This window comes from Colossoma macropomum, unplaced genomic scaffold (assembly GCF_904425465.1).
Source record: "Colossoma macropomum unplaced genomic scaffold, Colossoma_macropomum, whole genome shotgun sequence".
NCBI lineage: Eukaryota > Metazoa > Chordata > Actinopteri > Characiformes > Serrasalmidae > Colossoma > Colossoma macropomum.
The window spans coordinates 35,856,832-35,875,610 of NW_023494805.1; the positions used below are offsets into that span (position 1 = coordinate 35,856,832).

Here is an 18,779-nt window from a genome sequence, read left to right on the forward strand (position 1 = left end):
AAGTTGTTTCCACACTTGGCTGGTCTCGAAAACATTTTCCGAGTCCACCTTACCCAGTGACTGAGACAAGGCCGAGTCAAAATGATGTTAACCATTAATGTATGGTCTCGAGAACAATCTCAGGACCAAGACCAGACTGGAGTACTACAGCACTACGCCAGAGAGAATTTTCTGACATTCCTAGTTTGGTATTTGAAATTTTATACTGGAACCACAGGGTTAATGTAATTTAACCCAATTAATGGAAGCTTATACCCCACCAGCATTGCACAAACTGCAGGCCTACATTTCCACACACTTGGCTTAAAATACATTGAGTTGTTGAGTAATCTCAAACCTGCTTATGTGGTTTCTGACACTGTATGATAGTGAGATTTAAGCTTCAGTTAGATATGTTAGCCTTGCAACTCCAGTGAAAATATGAAAAAAACTTTAGACAGTGAACATGTCCTGGCTACATTTGTGGTAAGGGTAAAAAAAGGGGTACATTTGAGTTTTCACTGAACCACCATAGTGGGGTGGTGCATGTTGACAGAGTCCAACCTCCAGTAGATTGGCCGTCTTTTCCTGTCATGTTGGCCTGCATGTGCCATGCTGTCTCTAGTCATCTAGCTCACAGTCCTGGCTTTTTACGCCTGCCTGTCCTAGTGAACTGATTCATCATGGCACTGGTTTTCCACACTCCGCTGCCACTGCTTAACCAGGGCAGGCATAGCATGCCACGAGAATCAGACATTTGAACATATGAGCTGCCACATTAGACACACATACAGCCCAGCGGTCATGTTTGGATTCGTTCTGTCAGATCGGGCTATAGCAACTCATGTCAGATGCAAAAAATTGTGGATGGGGAAGCTTTAGATCGCATCCTCGAGCTCAGAGTGAAGCGTTAAGATTTAAACCGTTGGGGAGTGAGTGCATGATGGCAGTATGTTAGTCACAGCTACTAGGAGTCGTCAATATGATGATATTTTATCATGATAAATTATGTCACAGTGTGTTTTTCTGAGCATATTGTGTATATCGAATACTGACCAGCTGCCTGTTTCATTACTAAGAGAGCATAATTAGTCCTGTTTAATTGAATTTAGTGTGGTGCAGTATGTGAAACATTGAATGAAAATCATTGCATCCCTAAAGATCACTAAAGCAATGAGGAAGCAGGGAGAATCAGCATGAATAATGAGTTAAAATAACCTTTTTAACAAAGACTGTTTGTTATTTTTTGTACAAAAATATCCAGCCACAAGTGGCTCTGTGGTCAGAAACTGTTGATAAAGTAATAGAGGACGGCAGTACACAAGTACACAGCAGATGGCCTACATGGCTATAACCATACACAAAGCTTGGGGTTTCTGATAAAGTGGCCAGGGAGTGCATTGATAATGAAAACTTGAATTAAATAAGAGAGTATTGAAATGGCCAGGTTTCTCAAAGGCATATTATTATATGATGATTCTTAAATGGTAGAGTGAGCATCACAGTGAACACTCTCTCTACCAGTTAACATCATCTTAACACTAAGAAACTTTTGGTAAACTTCGCCCTGCTTTAACATATGTATGTTATCTTTAACAAATGAGGTTTTTAACATGAAGGACACTTTTTAACCTATTTACCCCATAAAATCTCAGGCTTGTTACATACTAAGGCTTATGTTACAGCAACTACAGGGACTTAAGTGCAAACTGGCTGAGCTGTTCTCTATTCTAACAAGTAAAGATAAAATGCAACTGTGTTACAGTCGTATGCAGAAATTTGGTCAAGAGATTTTTTAAGTGAATATAAGTTTACACATCCTCTACAGAGAACACATTTCTGCACATTGTAATGCACAACTACGGTTTATTTGGTGAATTTAACATTGAAAAAAGAATAATAATGTGGCCTGTGCAAAAGATATGGCACATTTGATGTTATATATCATTTTAAATCACATATATAGACGTTTTTCAGTTTTTGACATAATTTCAAAATGCCTGTTGCCCTCGTCAATGTGTGTAAATTACATGATTAATAGACCAAAAGAAACAGCCAAAAATTACTTGTAAAAAATTCTGGTTCCATTAACTTACATTAAAAGTAGAGTATGTTTTTTTTCTTTCTCCTGTAAAGTTACCATTTTGGAAATACGAGGTTTTGTTCCGACATATTTGTTTTCCAATATGTTACACTCCACAAATACATAGACATTGTGCACTTTTGTGCAAGATCTACAGATAATGCCACGTGTTTGTTCCTTATTAGCCACATATTTGTTCCTTGTACATGTTTGTAACTTATTTTCACTTAGAAAATCAACAAAGCATGTCATTTGACTGGACATGTTCCTATCGATGTGTTTTCCTGTTCAGAAGGGTAGTTTTGAACTAAATAAATATCTAGGTATTTTCAGCTTTGTTAGAACAGGTTTCGTTACAAATAAAATAGATGTAAAAAAAACAGCACAAATAAATTATGCTATTAAAAGAGAAGAGTAGATTTAATGGCAGATATTGAGTACAGTTTGCAAGAAAGAAGTGTAGGTTGTCATAAGCAAGCAACGTATGGGTTTCTAATAAAGTGGCACTTTTGTGTTTATCCTGCTGTGAAGGCAGGTTGAGGTGTTGCATCTTAATTGTCTGGTTGTGTGTGTGCTTGTGTGAAAAGCTCAGGTCTCTAAGGCTTCCATCCCATGATTAGCTGCGAGAACAGCGTGATGTTGCTGTCTCAGGAGGGACCCGTGGGTCTCTAAGGCCTTTGAAACATAGACCGTGCTTCACGCCCGGCTTCCATCTTGTGATTAGCGGTGAGAATAATGTAGTAATGTTGCTGTCTCAGGAGAGGGGTGTTTGCGAGTGTGTGCGCGTGTGCTTCTCGGGTTAATCAGTAGATTAACACTCGGCCTGTGTGTACCGCACGCACCATCGACTGATTGACGCCTTGTTTCCTCGACTAGGGCCCGAGGCGTAGCTGTAGTCATTTGTAACACAAACCAGGTGCCTCGTGGGAAAGCATGGCAAGTGTGTCGAGATTACAGGTGAAGTTCCATTCAGCACCTGTCACCTGTCACCTTTCTCCATGTGTAAGCCCCACCCATTAGGACTCGTGGGCCACGCTAGCTGTCAATCAGCACCGTTAGCATCCATCAGCTCGATACGGTTTGGCCTCGGCTAATTAAGCACTGCTGCTCCTGCTGGAGGGTTCTGATGAGGATCTGTCATAGTGAATAATGGGGCTGTCCTGGAGAGGGAAGAGCGGGGTCCGAGCTTTAGAGCCCCCTTCCCCCTTTTCCATAGTATCCCACTGCTGCAGGATTAATGATGCCATTACTGTGATTTATATCTGTGTGGCTTCCTGGAGGAGTAACCTTTTTTTGTTTTTCACTAGACAGTGTTATAGTGAAGTCGTCCCAGTCCCAGCCCTGATGAACCCCTTCCCTGCGTATTTTTGTTTTTTCTTTGCTTAACCACCTGATACAACTAATTAGCTAATTAACACATTAACAAGGCCTTTGTGAATTAAGGTGGTGTATAAGAGCAGGGGAATAGTCTAATATGTGCAGGACAAGGGGCTACTCCAGGACCCAGATTGGGAAACACTGTTATTCTGGCAGGCGATCTGATAATGTGTTTTCGGCATAGTTAGGCAAGCACTGATATGGGAATTATGGGTCAATAACAATATCCGATAAGGTTTCCGTCTTCAAGCTCCACTCTTGCTTCAAATCTGAAAAAATCTGTGTGAGGACTCACCACTGTGGATCTGAAAGGATGTGTACAAAAGTAAATAGTGGAGCTGCTGGTGTTTGCAGAGCATGCACTGGCCACACCAGTCCAGAGTCCAGAAGTCAACATCACTGATTGTGTTTAGGATCACTCGGATCACGAAAAGCCGAATATAAAACCAACTTCTAAGACTGAACTTTGGAGGTGTGGAAAAATATCCTGCAGATTTCTTTGAAAAATTGAGGCTCTTGAGAAAAATGAAAGCTGTACTAAAGGCAAAATGTGGACACACTAAGCACTGAAAGCAGTGATAATATTCTTTTTTTTTCCTAAAGCTGAAAATGAGTTGTGCTTAATGACCATTTTCATATGAAATGTACTAAATGGAGAGTGGTCTATGACTTTTGCTTATAGCACATGAATTATTTTTAACTTATTTTAAATAACAAGTTATTTTGCATGTAACATAAATATGATACAATTTTCCAAATCTTTCATGGTTATTGTCAGTATTTCTTGAATAACTACATGTATCATAAAAAGACATATTTAAATATTGTAGAGAGCCTGTAAACAACAACCAGTCTACAGTAACTACATAATAGATCTGGCTAATATGGCAAAAATGTAATATCACGATAGAAAGAAGTGTTTACAACACACAGTATTTATTTTTTTCAGACATCTGAAGTTGGAACAGACAAAGTAGTGCCAAATTAAAAAATGCTATCAAAAACAATGAATCCAGTGATTTGTATTCAACGTTTCACACATTGCTGCACTAAATCTAATTAAACAGGTCTAATTAAAGTCTCTGTGTAGTCGTAGATGCAGTTGGGAAGTGGTTTTTAAGCTAAAGATGTCCACTATATACTGAAAAAGGCATACTGTGACATAATTTATCACGATAATGATAAATGTTCTAATGCTGGCCAGCCCTTACTACATAAACTGCATAAATAACTGATTGATGCTCGCTCATTGTGCCAGCTTATCATGTAAATGACTTCAGGTATCAGATAACAACATTATTTCTTTGCCAAATCGCTCACCCATAGTGGTAATTGAGTTGTTTTTCTCTTCTCTTTTACTATCCACAGGCAAGCCGGTGATGATAATAACGGAGTACATGGAGAACGGATCCTTGGATACCTTCTTAAAGGTGAGTAGTGTTTGATTTCGAAACCCAAAGCATCAGTCTGGCCCAGAGCTGGAGCAAAGATACTCTGCTCAGGCTTTAATTGCCTTAGGGAAATTCCAGAGCACGCGAGCGAACGTTGCTCAAGGGGACGACCCGGGACACTTGCCCTGAAAGTCTGTTACTGTGAGGAAATTAAGCAGAGAATAGATGCCTGCAGGAGACGACACTGCTTCATTCGCCTCATGGCCCTCGAGGGCAGCTCCTTTCCTGTTCGAGTGCGTGCACGAGAGAGATATTATGAAGACTACAGCCCAGCGCAGGGCTAGAGAGTGAATGAAGTCTGTAGATTTATAACGAAGCTAACGCTCCCTCCACAAATCTGTCCAAACATCTCGCGCACATTGGCCTCGGATTTATTAGCGCCTTTGTCACCTCGGACGGATGAGCCTCGTAATTTTATTACACGCCGGACAGATACGTTTTGCCTCTAAGTGGACGCCCGCTTTAATTGCCCACACTTTGAGCAAATGAAAATGAAATTTGGCCCCGAAAAAAAGGCCTGTCTGAAATTTTTTCGATCTTTCCTCAGGGTAATGAATGCCATAAATACGCCTTTAGCCCACATAAAAAAAGCTAACATAATTATGAGTTGATTTTTACGGCTAATATCTCATAGCCCCTCCGCCTGGGCTACATGTGTTTAATTAGAGCGTGGATCAATTTAGCAAAAACAAGCCCCCCACACTGTCGCTGGCTCTCTGTTCTTACAGTAAGCACTGCGGCTAGATTGATAACCAAACTCTGCCGGTTGATCCGGCCGAGCAATCAATCAGCAAGCTGCTTTTCATAAAACGAGGCATAATTAACTCTCCTCCCACAGAGCACGTGAAATACAAGTCCGCGGTTGGGATTGATATTGCTCGGAGGAACAAAAGAGGCGTTTTAACAAGATGAGTTCACTAGCGCGATATGCAGATTGAGACATCAGGCTAATTGCTCGTAGCTCGGGTTGTTTTAGTGCTAAAGGCAATGTCTGGACCCTTTTGTGTTTCCTTACAAAAGCACCAAAAACAGATGCTTTTACATCAATAAACTCCTATAAGAACTACGGGCGTTACAACAGGACAGGCAGTAAAGTCTTAGGTCCAAGTCTTTTGCATAATAAACAGCAACGTCAATGTCCAGTTTAGCCATCATCCTGTGCAAATAGTAGATACACTTAATGTTATTTTTTTTTCAATAGACAACAGACAGTAGTATATTCAATAACATAAACACAAGGGTTTGTCTAAAGATCAGCAGCAATAGTGTTCAAGCCATTATAAATGCACTTATAATGCTTTGTAACTTGGTAACAATGCTTTATAAGCATATTTATAAACTCTATTAATACTTTCTAAGGTCCTATAATTAATTCTTTGGCGACTTATAAACATGTAGTAACACGCTTATAAGTCAAGCGTCAAATGTCCATTCAATTGTAATGCCTTTTAAATGGATAATAACCTGTAGTTAATTATAAAGCGCTTATAATATTTATTAAGTGTTATAACTAAAACATTGATCACTTTACTTGAAGCAGATAGTGATGGCATTTTAAATGTTTATAATGTTTTTCTAACTGTTAATATGTATTATTTGTACTTTATAGTTATGTACAGGTTATCATCTGTTTAAAAACATAAACACTCAGAATACCTGTGTAGGTTTACTGGCTATTTTGCATAGTAAATAGGCTGTATTTGCGTTGTAGACATCATGACTCCTGGTTCCTATCACCACCACTGGGAAATCCCAGTTACTCTACAATTAAACATTTCGCATCAAACCACTCTGAATGACTATCTACGTCTCAAGGATTGAACTCTTCAGACGTTTTGACAAATTAGTGGAATTTACCTTCATGTTCTTGGTGATTCTAATGCAGTTTGACTGCAGCTTTAATTAGATCCTTCTAAGTCCTCCATTCATATTATCCTAAAAGCTTCATGAGCTCAGTCAAGTATAATAAATAAAAACTATTTGAGTGTCACTGAATGCAAAGACATTGTGAAAAGACAAAAAACAGCTGTTATAAAATGCATGCAGCGTGAATATCTGCTTCTGCCTCTGTCCGTGCCTCACCGCTTGAGGCGTGTGTCTGTCTACTGTCAATGCAAGAAATCATGGATTTCAAAGACATTTTCCTCTTATTTAAGTAGACTCTTCTGAACTTGGTTCTAAGAACAGGCCTCTTGAAATTAATATTTTTGTGAGCCATGATGTGTGTAGTCAAAATATCCCTCATTTCTTTACTTTACAATGGCATCCAGTGACATTTGTTCCTGTTCACATGGGTTAATTTTTAAATTGTGTTCAGCACTAAATTCGGATATGAAATGCCTAAATAAGCAACACCATACATCCAAGAAAGAAGAGCAGCTGCAAGAAGCATGAGGAGTTCTGTAGTTTAATAAGAGCTTTTGTCCAGATGGAACTGTGTAAGATTTTTTTTTCTGCAGTGCCATAGAAGAAACACTTTTGGTCTATAGGGATATGAGATGTATTGGTGTGAAGAACCTTTAGACAATTTAAATATTGTAAAGGTTCTTGGAAGACCTGTTAAATTGGTATAGAACCGTCACATATTGTAGAGGTTTTGTACCAATTTAATTGTTCTTCCAAGAACCTTTACATTATGTGTAGCTTCTTTAAGCCTTCAAAAAGGTTCTTCACACTCATATGACTTCAATCATGTTTCTTTAGGGAACCAAAAGTGGTTCTTCTATTGAATATCTTAAAGAAAGTTTTATGGCACTATTATTTATAAGAGTGTACGGACACCGTTGTTGGGTATGGACAGTAGAAAGTTGCTTTCGCCCTGTTGATTGGCCTGCCGCTTCTAATTTGCATAAAGTTGAAACCAGCTCAGCTTTTCTCACCAGTCACTCACGATACCACAATCTTTTGCAAGTTTTGGGTAACAAATTCACATGTACTGTAAAAGTACTGCACTGCAAACCATTGGAATATTCTGGAAAAAACTTAGTTAACTTGGTTAAACTACTGACAGTTGTTGGCAAAATATTTTTATTGAAACCTATAAGAAGCAATGTTTGCTACCATACATTTGGCCCATAATGTATGTTTCACAAATTCAAGTTAAACAAACAGACTGATTTGCAAAAATAGCCATAGAATCATTTTCCTAGGTCTGGATAAACATAAACATCCTGTCAGGTTGTGCAATCACTTTGGTGGCTGATTTGGAGCGGCTCCCAGATTTGATGAATAATGTAATAATATTTGCCTCGTGAGAGCCGGTCGATGGGACAGACGATAAGATGATACACCAGTGTTTGTCCTTATTTCCTACAGAAACATGACGGGCAGTTCACCATAATCCAGCTGGTGGGGATGATGCGAGGAATCGCCTCGGGGATGAAGTACCTGTCGGACATGAACTACGTCCACCGCGACCTGGCCGCTCGCAACATCCTGGTCAACAGCAACCTCGTGTGTAAGGTGTCAGATTTCGGCCTGTCCCGGGTGCTGGAGGACGACCCCGAAGCTGCCTACACTACAAGGGTAGGCCACCTGGACCATATGCCCACTTTACAAGGCAGCGTGTAGCAAAGATTTATTAATTACATTAGAAGACGTCCTGCATCATTTGGTCCCTGTTTTTTTTTTCATTGTTTTGCAAATTTAAGAGATTATTTGGCGAAATCTAATGTACACCGTGTTCCCCTTACCCCGATTGAAGTCAGTCAGCCAAGACAAGTTTGGTATCTGAAATTTGTCGAGGCTAATGAAGCTAACAAGCTTATACTCTGCAAAAAATTGTTAAAAGTACATTGCACAGTTAGTACTATCCACCTTGAAGCCTGACTTTTGTCTGCACTTCTGCCAGCTTTTATAAATAGCAGTGTGTCACCATATAAACAGTATAAACTGTATTTGCTCTTTGAGGCAAGTGAGTCGGAAAACTAGAGATAGAGAGTGAAGGTTTGTGTAAAGAATGTAAAGAGAAAAGTGTGTGTGTGTGTGTGTGTGTGTGTGTGGCTGTGTGTGTGCGTGTGTGTGTGTGAGGTTGAGAGTGAGCAGGCATGCTGCTGGGTGAGTGCGCAGTTGGCTTTTTCTTGCTCGGGGGTCAGCATTCTTCTCCTCCAGTTGTGTGTTAATTACATCTTTGTGTGAGAGGAAGATGCCCCATCCGTGCCCCCTGCTGTACCGCTTCATATCTCTGACGTATCCTCCAGTCCTTTCTCTCGCACTCTCCCTCTCCCTCTCCCCGTCTCTCTACCCATCATTAGCTGGGCATCCCGTAGGCCTGCAGTAGACAAGGCCATGTACACTCAGGTGTGCAAAGCATCGATCAGCAGGAGAGCCAATTACACTGCTGAGCAGGGAGGAAAGTGCTTCCCCCAGGACTGAAAAGACCCAACAGCATATAGGCTATGTGTGAACCTGACCAAAGCCGGACAGAATTCTGTCTTAACTCACTTGTTGCCTGACAGAATTTTGTATGAATTCATCGGTTGCCCGACAAATCTCTATCTGAACCCGACAACAGATGGTCAGAGTTCTGTCTGAACTGACTGTATCCCAGCACAGTTCTCTCTGAACCACACTGCAGACCATCAGAAATCTTTCTGAAATAGACTGTAGCCAACAGTACAATACTATCTGAACCTGACAAATCCGACCAGACAAAACTCTCTGTAGCCATCTGTAGCTCAATAAAATTATATCAAAACCCAAACAGCCCAACAGAATTCTGTCAAAAACTGTAGTCTGACAAAATTTTGTCTAAATCTTAACTGTAGCCTGAGAAAATTCAGTCTAAATCTGACTATAACCTACTAAATTGTGACTACAAAATTGTAAATCTGACTGTAGCTTGTGAAAATTCTGACTAAATTGGACTACGACCTGACAAAATTCTAAATCTGATTGTAGCTTGACAACATTTGAACTAAATATGACTACAACCTGAAAAAATTCTGTCTAATCGGACTGTAGCCTGACAAAATCCTGTCTAATCAGACTGTAGCCTGAAACAATTCTTTCTAAATCTGACTGTAGCCTGACAAAATTCTATCTTACTCTGACTGTGGCCTGACAAAATTTTGTCTAAATCTTAACTGTAGCCTGACAACATAGTGCCTGAATCTGACTATAGCCTGAGAAAATTCTGTCTAAATCTGACTACAACCTGACAAAATTCTAAATCTGACTGTAGCCTGACAAAATTCTGACTAAATCTGACTACAACCTGACGAAATTCTGTCTAATTGGACTGTAGCCTGAAAAAATTCTGTCTTAATCTAACACCATTTGAAGACTGATTAAAATTTTACGATAGCACCTGCAAATTTACCCTAGCAAAAATGGTAAGTTTCCTAGTGGCAGACAAGTCGTTAATAAACAAAACTCAAAAAATAAATAGCCTAATTATCAGCTATCCAAAAAAAAATCACCTCCACTACAGCCTAACAACAGCATCTCAAAGCTTTTAGTCTGCATAAATGTACATATTTTTTTCTAATGCTAGTCTTAATAGACGTTACCGTCAGATTAAAATGAGTTAAGGTAATAAAAGTAAGGAGGAAAAAGTATAGCAGAGAGAAAAATTGTGGGAAGTGAAATTTGAACCTGACTCCAGCCCAATAAACTCTTGAGAGGGAGCTAATGTCCAAAGCCAAGCGAATAGTTGGGTCCTGTTGTGTTCTGAGAATGTTTCATGCTTTAATGTGGGGTGTGTAGTGTAGTGTAGGGTAGTGTTGTGTGTGGGGACCCTAAGTGGCTCCCATGTTCTACTCCCCAGTTTTCCATCGCTTCAAGCGCTGAAGTCATGGAAGCACAGTGCTGGCCAAGCCACATTTATGTGCCGTGACTTTGATAGGAAATATAATTAAATAACTGTAAAGATTGCTTTTTAAAAGCCTATTTGAACAGCTTCACCCGCACTGGCCCCCCGGCCTGCTCTTTGGCTCTCTCCTCACGTCCATCTACATAGAGTGGAACCAGTTTGCCTTTTGTTTGACTTTGAGTGCGGAGATTAGCCACCGAGGACCGCAGCGTTTTTAACGGTGCTGCTGCGGAGAGGAGGAAAAAAAACCTCCTCGTTCTTTGATCCTGATTCTGCTTATCAACAACAAAGCCAAAGAGACAAACGTGAAGGCAGAGGAGAATGTGGATAGCGTTTAAAGGGTGGGTGCTATTTGTACAAGGAGACTTTCACTGACGCCCGATTTTCTTTCGTTTCATTGCTGTAGGGTGGGAAAATCCCAATCCGATGGACGGCACCAGAAGCCATCGCCTACAGGAAGTTTACCTCGGCCTCAGACGTGTGGAGCTACGGCATCGTCATGTGGGAGGTGATGTCATATGGAGAGCGGCCGTACTGGGAGATGTCCAATCAAGATGTGAGTGGTATATTTATTGTGGATACCTGTTGTAGATGTTTTGCGTTTAGTCTGAACAGTTTTACATGAACTGTGTTATTTATCTCTTAGAATTATACAGGATGTTTCTGTTACTGGGCTTTAAGACATGATATGACATGAATTGAGCTCTGTTCTGATTGGCTGCCCTGTATTGTACCTCATTCAAAAAGCAGTCCAAGCTGAAACACTTACTTATAACAAAGTGTTTTTGCAGCTTTAAATATGAAGTCCTGTATGCCTGGTTGCCACTTTTACTCCTACCACTTAGATGTTTCACAGGGATATCTAAAACATTGTTTCAGAGGGATGTCACTCAGGGAGTGAGAGGGAGGGATGGCTACATTCGGCCCGTGAGACAGCTTCATACAGCCCATCACTTGTTTAGAGTTTATCTTTAGATACACCCCATGTTTTTCTGTGGCCAAATATTTACATCTGATGGACATATTTGCTTTACCATGTTACGTGTGGCTGGTTACCCACCATAAGCTACATAAAATCAGCTTGGCAAATATCGAGTGCTACATGCAAAAGGAACCATTCACACAAAAATCTAACACTGCATGGCTGCTGCACACTGAGCTGGTGTGACTGTAAATTAGCTAAAACTAACTTGATTATTATTCTACTTTAGACTGATAAATCTGCATTTGTAGATTCATTGCCAGAATGGTAGATACAGCATTTAGAATTAAGAAATGAATGGAATTATTAAACAAATCCACTGAGAACACAGAATTAACTTTCTTCTGCCAGCACTTCATTCCCAATAGCACATTCAACAGGAACAGTAATGCAGTCAAAATGAGAGTCCCATATAAATCTACAGTCAAAGTAACATACTATTAGTAGTAGTGGGAGTAATAATAGTTGTGGTGTTTGGTGACTGAAGAATTACTAATAACACTGACTAAGATGCACTTAAATGAGTGTATATGAAGTTAAAATTTATATTTGGGAAAAAACATGGAACACTTTTTTCCCTGCATTTGTTCAGCCGGCCCCTCTTCGAGAAGATCATCTAGCAGGGTGCTCCCAGGTTATCTGAGTTTGAGACCCCTGGCCCTCACCATGCACATACCAAGCGATCTAGCTAGCTAGCTAGGTCCATTTACATGTGATGTGCTAAACAAATTTGGAATGAAGACTGAGTTAAAGAAAAAATTGAAGTATACATCTTTAAAATTTAGTGGAATTACCAGTGTAGTCAAATCAGATTTCAAGTAGCTCTCACTTTTTGTCCCAGTGTAAACTCCTTTTTTTCCTCTATCTCTGTCTCGCTCTGTCAGGTGATAAAGGCAATAGATGAAGGCTACAGGCTGCCGGCTCCCATGGACTGCCCTGTGGTGCTCCACCAGCTGATGCTGGACTGCTGGGAGAAGAGCCGCAGTGAGAGGCCCAAATTTGGGCAGATTGTCAACACCCTGGACAAGCTGATCCGCAACCCCAACAGCCTGAAGGAGCTGGCCAACAGCTCCATATGGTAAACCACCACTTAGACAAGCTCTTCACCAGTGACTGAGCTGCCTCTGAAAAATTGCAGTCTCATTTATGTGACAGTTTAATGATAAGGTTAGGAAAAAAAACAGTTATCGTTAATTAAGCTCAGGGAAAATAAGAAATGTTCTTCTCTGTTGTTCCTGTTAATGTTTTTGACTCCCCCAATCACACAATACTATCAACGCTAGGAGGGTGAAGGCTAACACAGGCTTCCTCCGAATCCTTTTCGAACTGCTGCCATTGCAACGTCATTGGACAGAATGGGGGCCCATCCTACCCACCCAGAGAGCGAGGCCAATTGTGCTTTCTTGGACTCCCAGCTACAGATGGCTGTAGCATCACCAGGGATCGAACTCGCGATCTCTTGATAATAGGGCCAGCGCTTAGATGGTTGCACCACTGGGGAGCCTGTTTCTGTTAATGTTTAAGTTGTTTATATAGTTCAGTACAAAATCAAATTTACATAATTTCTTTCTTATCTCTTTCATTCTTTTCTTTCTTTCTTTCTTTCTTTCTTTCTTTCTAATGTAGTGGCTCAGCCAAGACATATTTAATGTCTGAAGTTAGCTTCTTTAGTTTTAGACTGAAGCTAGTATAAAGCTTGTACCTTATCTTATAAATCTTATTAATAAGCCTATAGCTCCGATTAAATAGCTCAGATTAAATTGCGTTGAAACGGTTCCATTAAAGAGAAATTTGACTGATTTTAAAATTTCTGCATAACGATGTCAGGCAAACAACAAATGATCCTCCACAGGTCTTTATGTTATGTTACTAACAGTAAAATAATGGTTAATCTAAACAAGTATATTTTCTTTGGATACTGTTTTCTATTTGGCACTAAAACACCCTGCTTGTACTTGTCCACCATGAATGGATTTTAAAAGAAAATATGTTTTATGCCATACATAATGCAAGATGTTCATAACCGTTTCATGTAATAACTTTCTGTGATGTAGCTTTTAGAGGCATTAAACTCTTAGACTGGTTCCTATTACCACCATGGTGGACTTCTGAAGTTTCTCTAGAGTGGAGCATTTCACATCAAACCACTCTGAATGACTTTGTTTACATATCAACCATTTAATTCTGCAGAAATTTTTAAAAATCAGTGGAATTTCCCTCTTAATTTCCCTTTAAGCTGAAAGTCATCTTTTTTAGTCTACAGTTCTGTAATGTTCCTCCCTGAGCTGGCACTGATAATAGGTCTTTGTTAGTGTATTTCGCTTACGTGCAAAACTTGTAGTCAAAATCCCAGCAGAGCTCAGAACAGTGTTATATCTGATGTCAGGTAGACTGCAGGTTGACTCCTTATTGCTGTGGTGTCGATCAGGAGTGTGTGGGAGGGAGAGAAAGCCCAGATTACCTCAGTAAGCTTCCATACACAGTCCAAACCCATCAGAGTCATATCCAAGGCCAGCCGAAGCTGCCGTTTGATTCTGCTGTCCCCAGCAATCGCAGAGAGGAGAGGATTAGCAAAGAGTGAAATGGCTACTACGACTGGGGCGAAGGTTATTCTCTGTTTTCAACCACTGCTGTCACTCTGAAAGAAAGAAGCTTTCCTTTTTTAACTCACGCAACTGTTAGTACCTTAGAGGTGGGTTTTCTGGACAGGGGATAAGCCTAATCCTGGACTACACAGCACTCCGAATGAAGATTTTCTGTTGTAAAGAAGATGTAGTCCTGGACTAGGCTTAATTCCTGTTTGGGATATTGACCCTCAGAGTTTTTCTTCAGGACCTCAGAACAGCATAGAAAAGCAAAGTAGTGCAATGTCTTTCAGCCAGTTAAAGTGATTTACACAATTTTACCCCAAATGTAGTCAAATATGTGAGATTTAGTTGTTGTTTGAAGCTTACTTCTTTTGTTTTATACTGGAGCTACAAGGCTAATGTAGTTAAAAGTAATGGAGGCTTAAGTCAGTTAACGTTATGCAAACTGCATGTCTAAATTATCACTACATTGTCTCATGTTATTAAAGGGAATTCCAAAGACTATTCTAAATTTCTACACAGATTAGTTGCTGAGATGTGAACAAAGTGGTTTAATGTAAAATGGTGCATTGTAGAGAAACTTAGATTTCTTTACAGTGGTGGTGATATTTAGTAATAAATAAAAATAAATGTTTTCTTTGGGCCTTCCGCCCAGTGACTGGTGGGATAGGCTCCAGTTCCCTCCACGACCCAGAAGGATAAGCGGCTAAAATGTGTGTGTGTGTGTTTTCTTTGCGGATTATTTTGCCTTATACCATCTTGCGTGTTTCTTCCAGCCATGAATGGATTAAAACATTTACATTCTAGGTCAAACCAAGTCAAAACTATTGTAAACAAGCACCTAAGGAATCAGGCAGTATATTTGTAACCATTTCATGTGAGGTAGCATTAAACTCTTTTGACGTCTGGTTCCAGTAGCTACCATTATGAACAATTCTGACTTGGTAATTTTCTCTGCAATGGAGCATTTTACATAAACCATTTTGAAAAAGTTTTCATCTGATTTAATTATGCTGAAATTTGAAATATTGGTGGAATTCCCCTTTATGTAATAACATGCTGTTATTTATAAAGTATGTATGAAAATTGTCAAAATAGACATAGTTTGAGGCAGCTGTGGGATGATATGCTTTATATATATTTTACATGTACATGCTGCTGCCAGCTGCAGCCTGACAGCTGCTCTCAAAGAAAGATCAAGTCTTAGACTGACGTGCATTTGACATAATCAGCTCTATATGCCACACCAGTATATTAAATTCCTCAGCAGTACTACACGCAGGACAGATTGGACACATTTCACAGATTTTGCATTTTGAGTGATGTACAAAGACTCTTGATGAAACTCTCTGGTTCTTTTGTTGCTTATCTGTTTCATAACAAACAAGCTGGCATGGCCTAAATCATGAAATTCTTTTGCAGGGAAGATCCAACAACCCCAGAGTTCAGTGTCAGTTCTGTGGATGAGTGGCTAGATGCTATCAAGATGGGCCAATACAAGGACAACTTCTCCTCCGCTGGATACGTCACGTTAGATTCAGTACTCTACATCAGTTTAAGGTATGGAACAAATGTGATGCCCAGTTGTTTCAGGATCATGTATTATTAAATCCACGCTAGTGTGTTCAACATACACGTTTACCAGCTGTCGTCTATTCAATTTCCAGTCAAAACAGCTATTAAGTACAAGTTGTTGTCAGAAAAATCTTGAAACATTCATACAACGGAAAATAACATAAAAGCCTCAACAACTAAATATAATATCGAATCTATCAGTATTTCACACAAGCATTTACCCAGACTCACCTCAACTGTCTTCAGATTTATTTCTGATATACATCTAGAATGGCTTAAGTAGATATTTTAGGGGAGATTAGATATCATACAGGTGGGGAAAGTCAAAGGAAAATAAGTGAAGAAATGGGAGTTTCCAAAAACTAGAGTTCAAAACAACATTAAGAGATAGATATAAGACCAAAACCATCAGATAAACAGAGGAGAAAATCAAGCTCCACTTACTTCAGATCTAAAAAAAATGGTCTTTCTGTTCGTCTTTCCACTGTTAGAAGACAGCTCAACGCTATGGGGCTGAAAGGATGTGTGGCAGTCAAGAATCTATGACTGAGAAATGAAAATAGACAAAAAGTAGGCAAATTTGCTCTAGAACACTGAGATGTGGAGTAAGATTTTATGGTCTGATGAAAAATTTAATTACTTGGATTGTGAGCAGTAGAAAATGCAACCAACTGCTAAGACTGAACTTTGGAAGTATGGAAAAATATCCCTGCAGATTTCTTTGAAAAACTGAAAGCAAATCTTTGGGAAAGAGTGGAAGTTGTAATAAAGGCAAAAAGTGGGCATATTAAGTACTGAAAACTTCATATTATAGATTAGTAGTTGAGGCTTCTGTGTAATTTTCTGTCAAGGGAGGCCTGTTGCACAGTACAGTGCAGTTTAAGAAATTGCTGATTGCTTTATCATCTAATATCAGGGCTTGTATTCATTAAACTTCTAAGATCAGATTCTTCTCCAATAGACGCTTTTCACAAGAAACGGAAGTGCGTAAACACTGGGTATAACAGGTTCCGCTACTGCCTTATGGACAGTTACTAACCTCAGAAATAGAGGCATTCATATTACTTCAGCTCGCCACAGAAAGGTGTGACTAAATAAAGGATGTAAATGCTTTGTGGAAAAATTCCTTCACAGCTACCAGGCTACAGTAATGTCAGCTAACTTCAGAGTGATAAATCAATGGGTAGGTGAAAATAACCAAAACGCAAGAGAAGTCATGTTAGCTGGAGATGTTGAAACAGCTCACTGATAATTAACTAGATGGCAAAAAGCTAAACACGCGCAAATTACATCTGTAGTGCTTCTGTAGTCATTTTACACAACCACCGGCTCCAGTGAACGAACATCAACTCCTAGCCCAGTACTCGCTCTCCCAGATACTGGCAGAGAAAATAAAAACTGTTCCACTGAAAGTGGCTGCAGCAGCAACTTTGAAGCACAAACTGCATTGGGTGTAACATTAGCAGCGGTGAAATGCTGACCCAGAAGTTCTTTTCCTCCATATGACAAAGTTTATGCCTTTGTTAATTACACAAACCCGTTTTCTTCTGCTGATTGTCAGCTAACAAACCACTGAAACTGAGAGGCTGTTTTTGCTTGAAACTCGAACACTTGAGTGAGCTGTACATGCTCTACTTATCAGCCAAGTTATTGTTCTTGCTTTAGCACAAGCAGCGTTACCCTGCAACACGTACTCCCAGCAGAAAACATGTGGAAATGTGAAAAGGGCCTATTTCCGATGATCTGACAGGAACAGATTATAGATCAGCTGTCCTACTCAAGGAGTTTGGACCATGATTGTTGACTGTTGTTTAGAAATCAGATATTAGTAAGCCACGTAAACTACACAGTTGAATCCTGTATGTTTAATATGAGGCACCAACGCAACCGCTGTATATACAGTGAGTTTACCAGTGCTTTGCATGGGGGCTATATGACCAATCACAACACTTTAAAGCCTAATTTCTCTCATTCTCTGTCTTTCTCCCAAACCCCCGATTCTCACTATCCCCCCCTGCAGCGAGTTGAGTAAAATGGGCGTGACTCTTGTGGGACACCAGAAGAAAATCCTCTCCAGCGTCCAGGGTCTGCACGCCCAGGGCAGCCACGTGCAGGTATAACACAGCCCCAGAGTGGACAGACTGACTGACAGACAGAGAAGGAGAGAGAGAAAGAGAGAGCGAGAGAGCTAAAGCCAGGACAGCTGCTCTCAGAACAGTCCCCGATCAGCAGCTTCACCATATCAACCCCCATCTTTGGACGATTGGAGCGCCGCTCCAGCCTGCGGTGCAGAGACTGACCTGCCGTGGGCAACGTGGACAGAATGGACGCTCACCAAATGCAGAGAATACTAACTTTAAAAAACGCATAGATGATTTAACGACCACCGTTTTGTGAAGTGTACAGTCATTTTGCATCGTCTTTTGCATTCTTTGTGTTGTCGTTCGCTACCTGTTCGAGGCTTGATTTAGCTTGTGAAGTGCATAAAGAGGTGCCTGATAATAGCTGGAGTGGATTTGGACCTAAGGTTAGTGCAATCGGAGCCTACCTCAGTTATAGGTATGCCAGCCATTCTTCTAGAAAATGACCGAAGCGGATCAGTGTGAGTGATCTACAGCATCAGTTGTCCATTTGTGTGGCCGTATGATGTTTGCTCAGGCTGGCCATTTCATTTTTGTACAGTGATGATTATATATCATCCTCCCCAGCAGCAAACAGATGAGCTTTCTATTTGGTTTCCCTATCTAGCAGCAATAGGAGCTTGTGTTTCACCAGCGGAAATAGAGCTAGCACTCGACTGGAAATGCGATCGCGGCCGAGACGATGGAGAAATTACACAAGGCTGTGTTCGGAGGGCGTATGAGGACACAATGAGAGCAACACTGCTGTATTATATTTAGTTAGCTGAGTAATGGCTGTGTTTTCACTCACG

General features: G+C 40.2%; 1 protein-coding gene across 1 annotated transcript in view; it reads left to right on the forward strand.

Annotated features, from left to right (window-relative positions):
- epha4b (eph receptor A4b) overlaps positions 1-18,528 on the forward strand; it is a 186,238-nt gene extending 167,710 nt beyond the window's left edge. The window contains exons 12-17 of the mRNA XM_036596481.1: positions 4,808-4,869; positions 8,206-8,415; positions 11,109-11,258; positions 12,569-12,762; positions 15,695-15,832; positions 17,868-18,528. Of these exons, the coding sequence (XP_036452374.1) occupies positions 4,808-4,869; positions 8,206-8,415; positions 11,109-11,258; positions 12,569-12,762; positions 15,695-15,832; positions 17,868-17,967 (854 nt within the window). The 3' untranslated portion in view covers positions 17,968-18,528. The remainder of the gene's footprint in view (positions 1-4,807; positions 4,870-8,205; positions 8,416-11,108; positions 11,259-12,568; positions 12,763-15,694; positions 15,833-17,867) is intronic.
- The last annotated feature ends 251 nt before the right edge of the window (positions 18,529-18,779 follow it).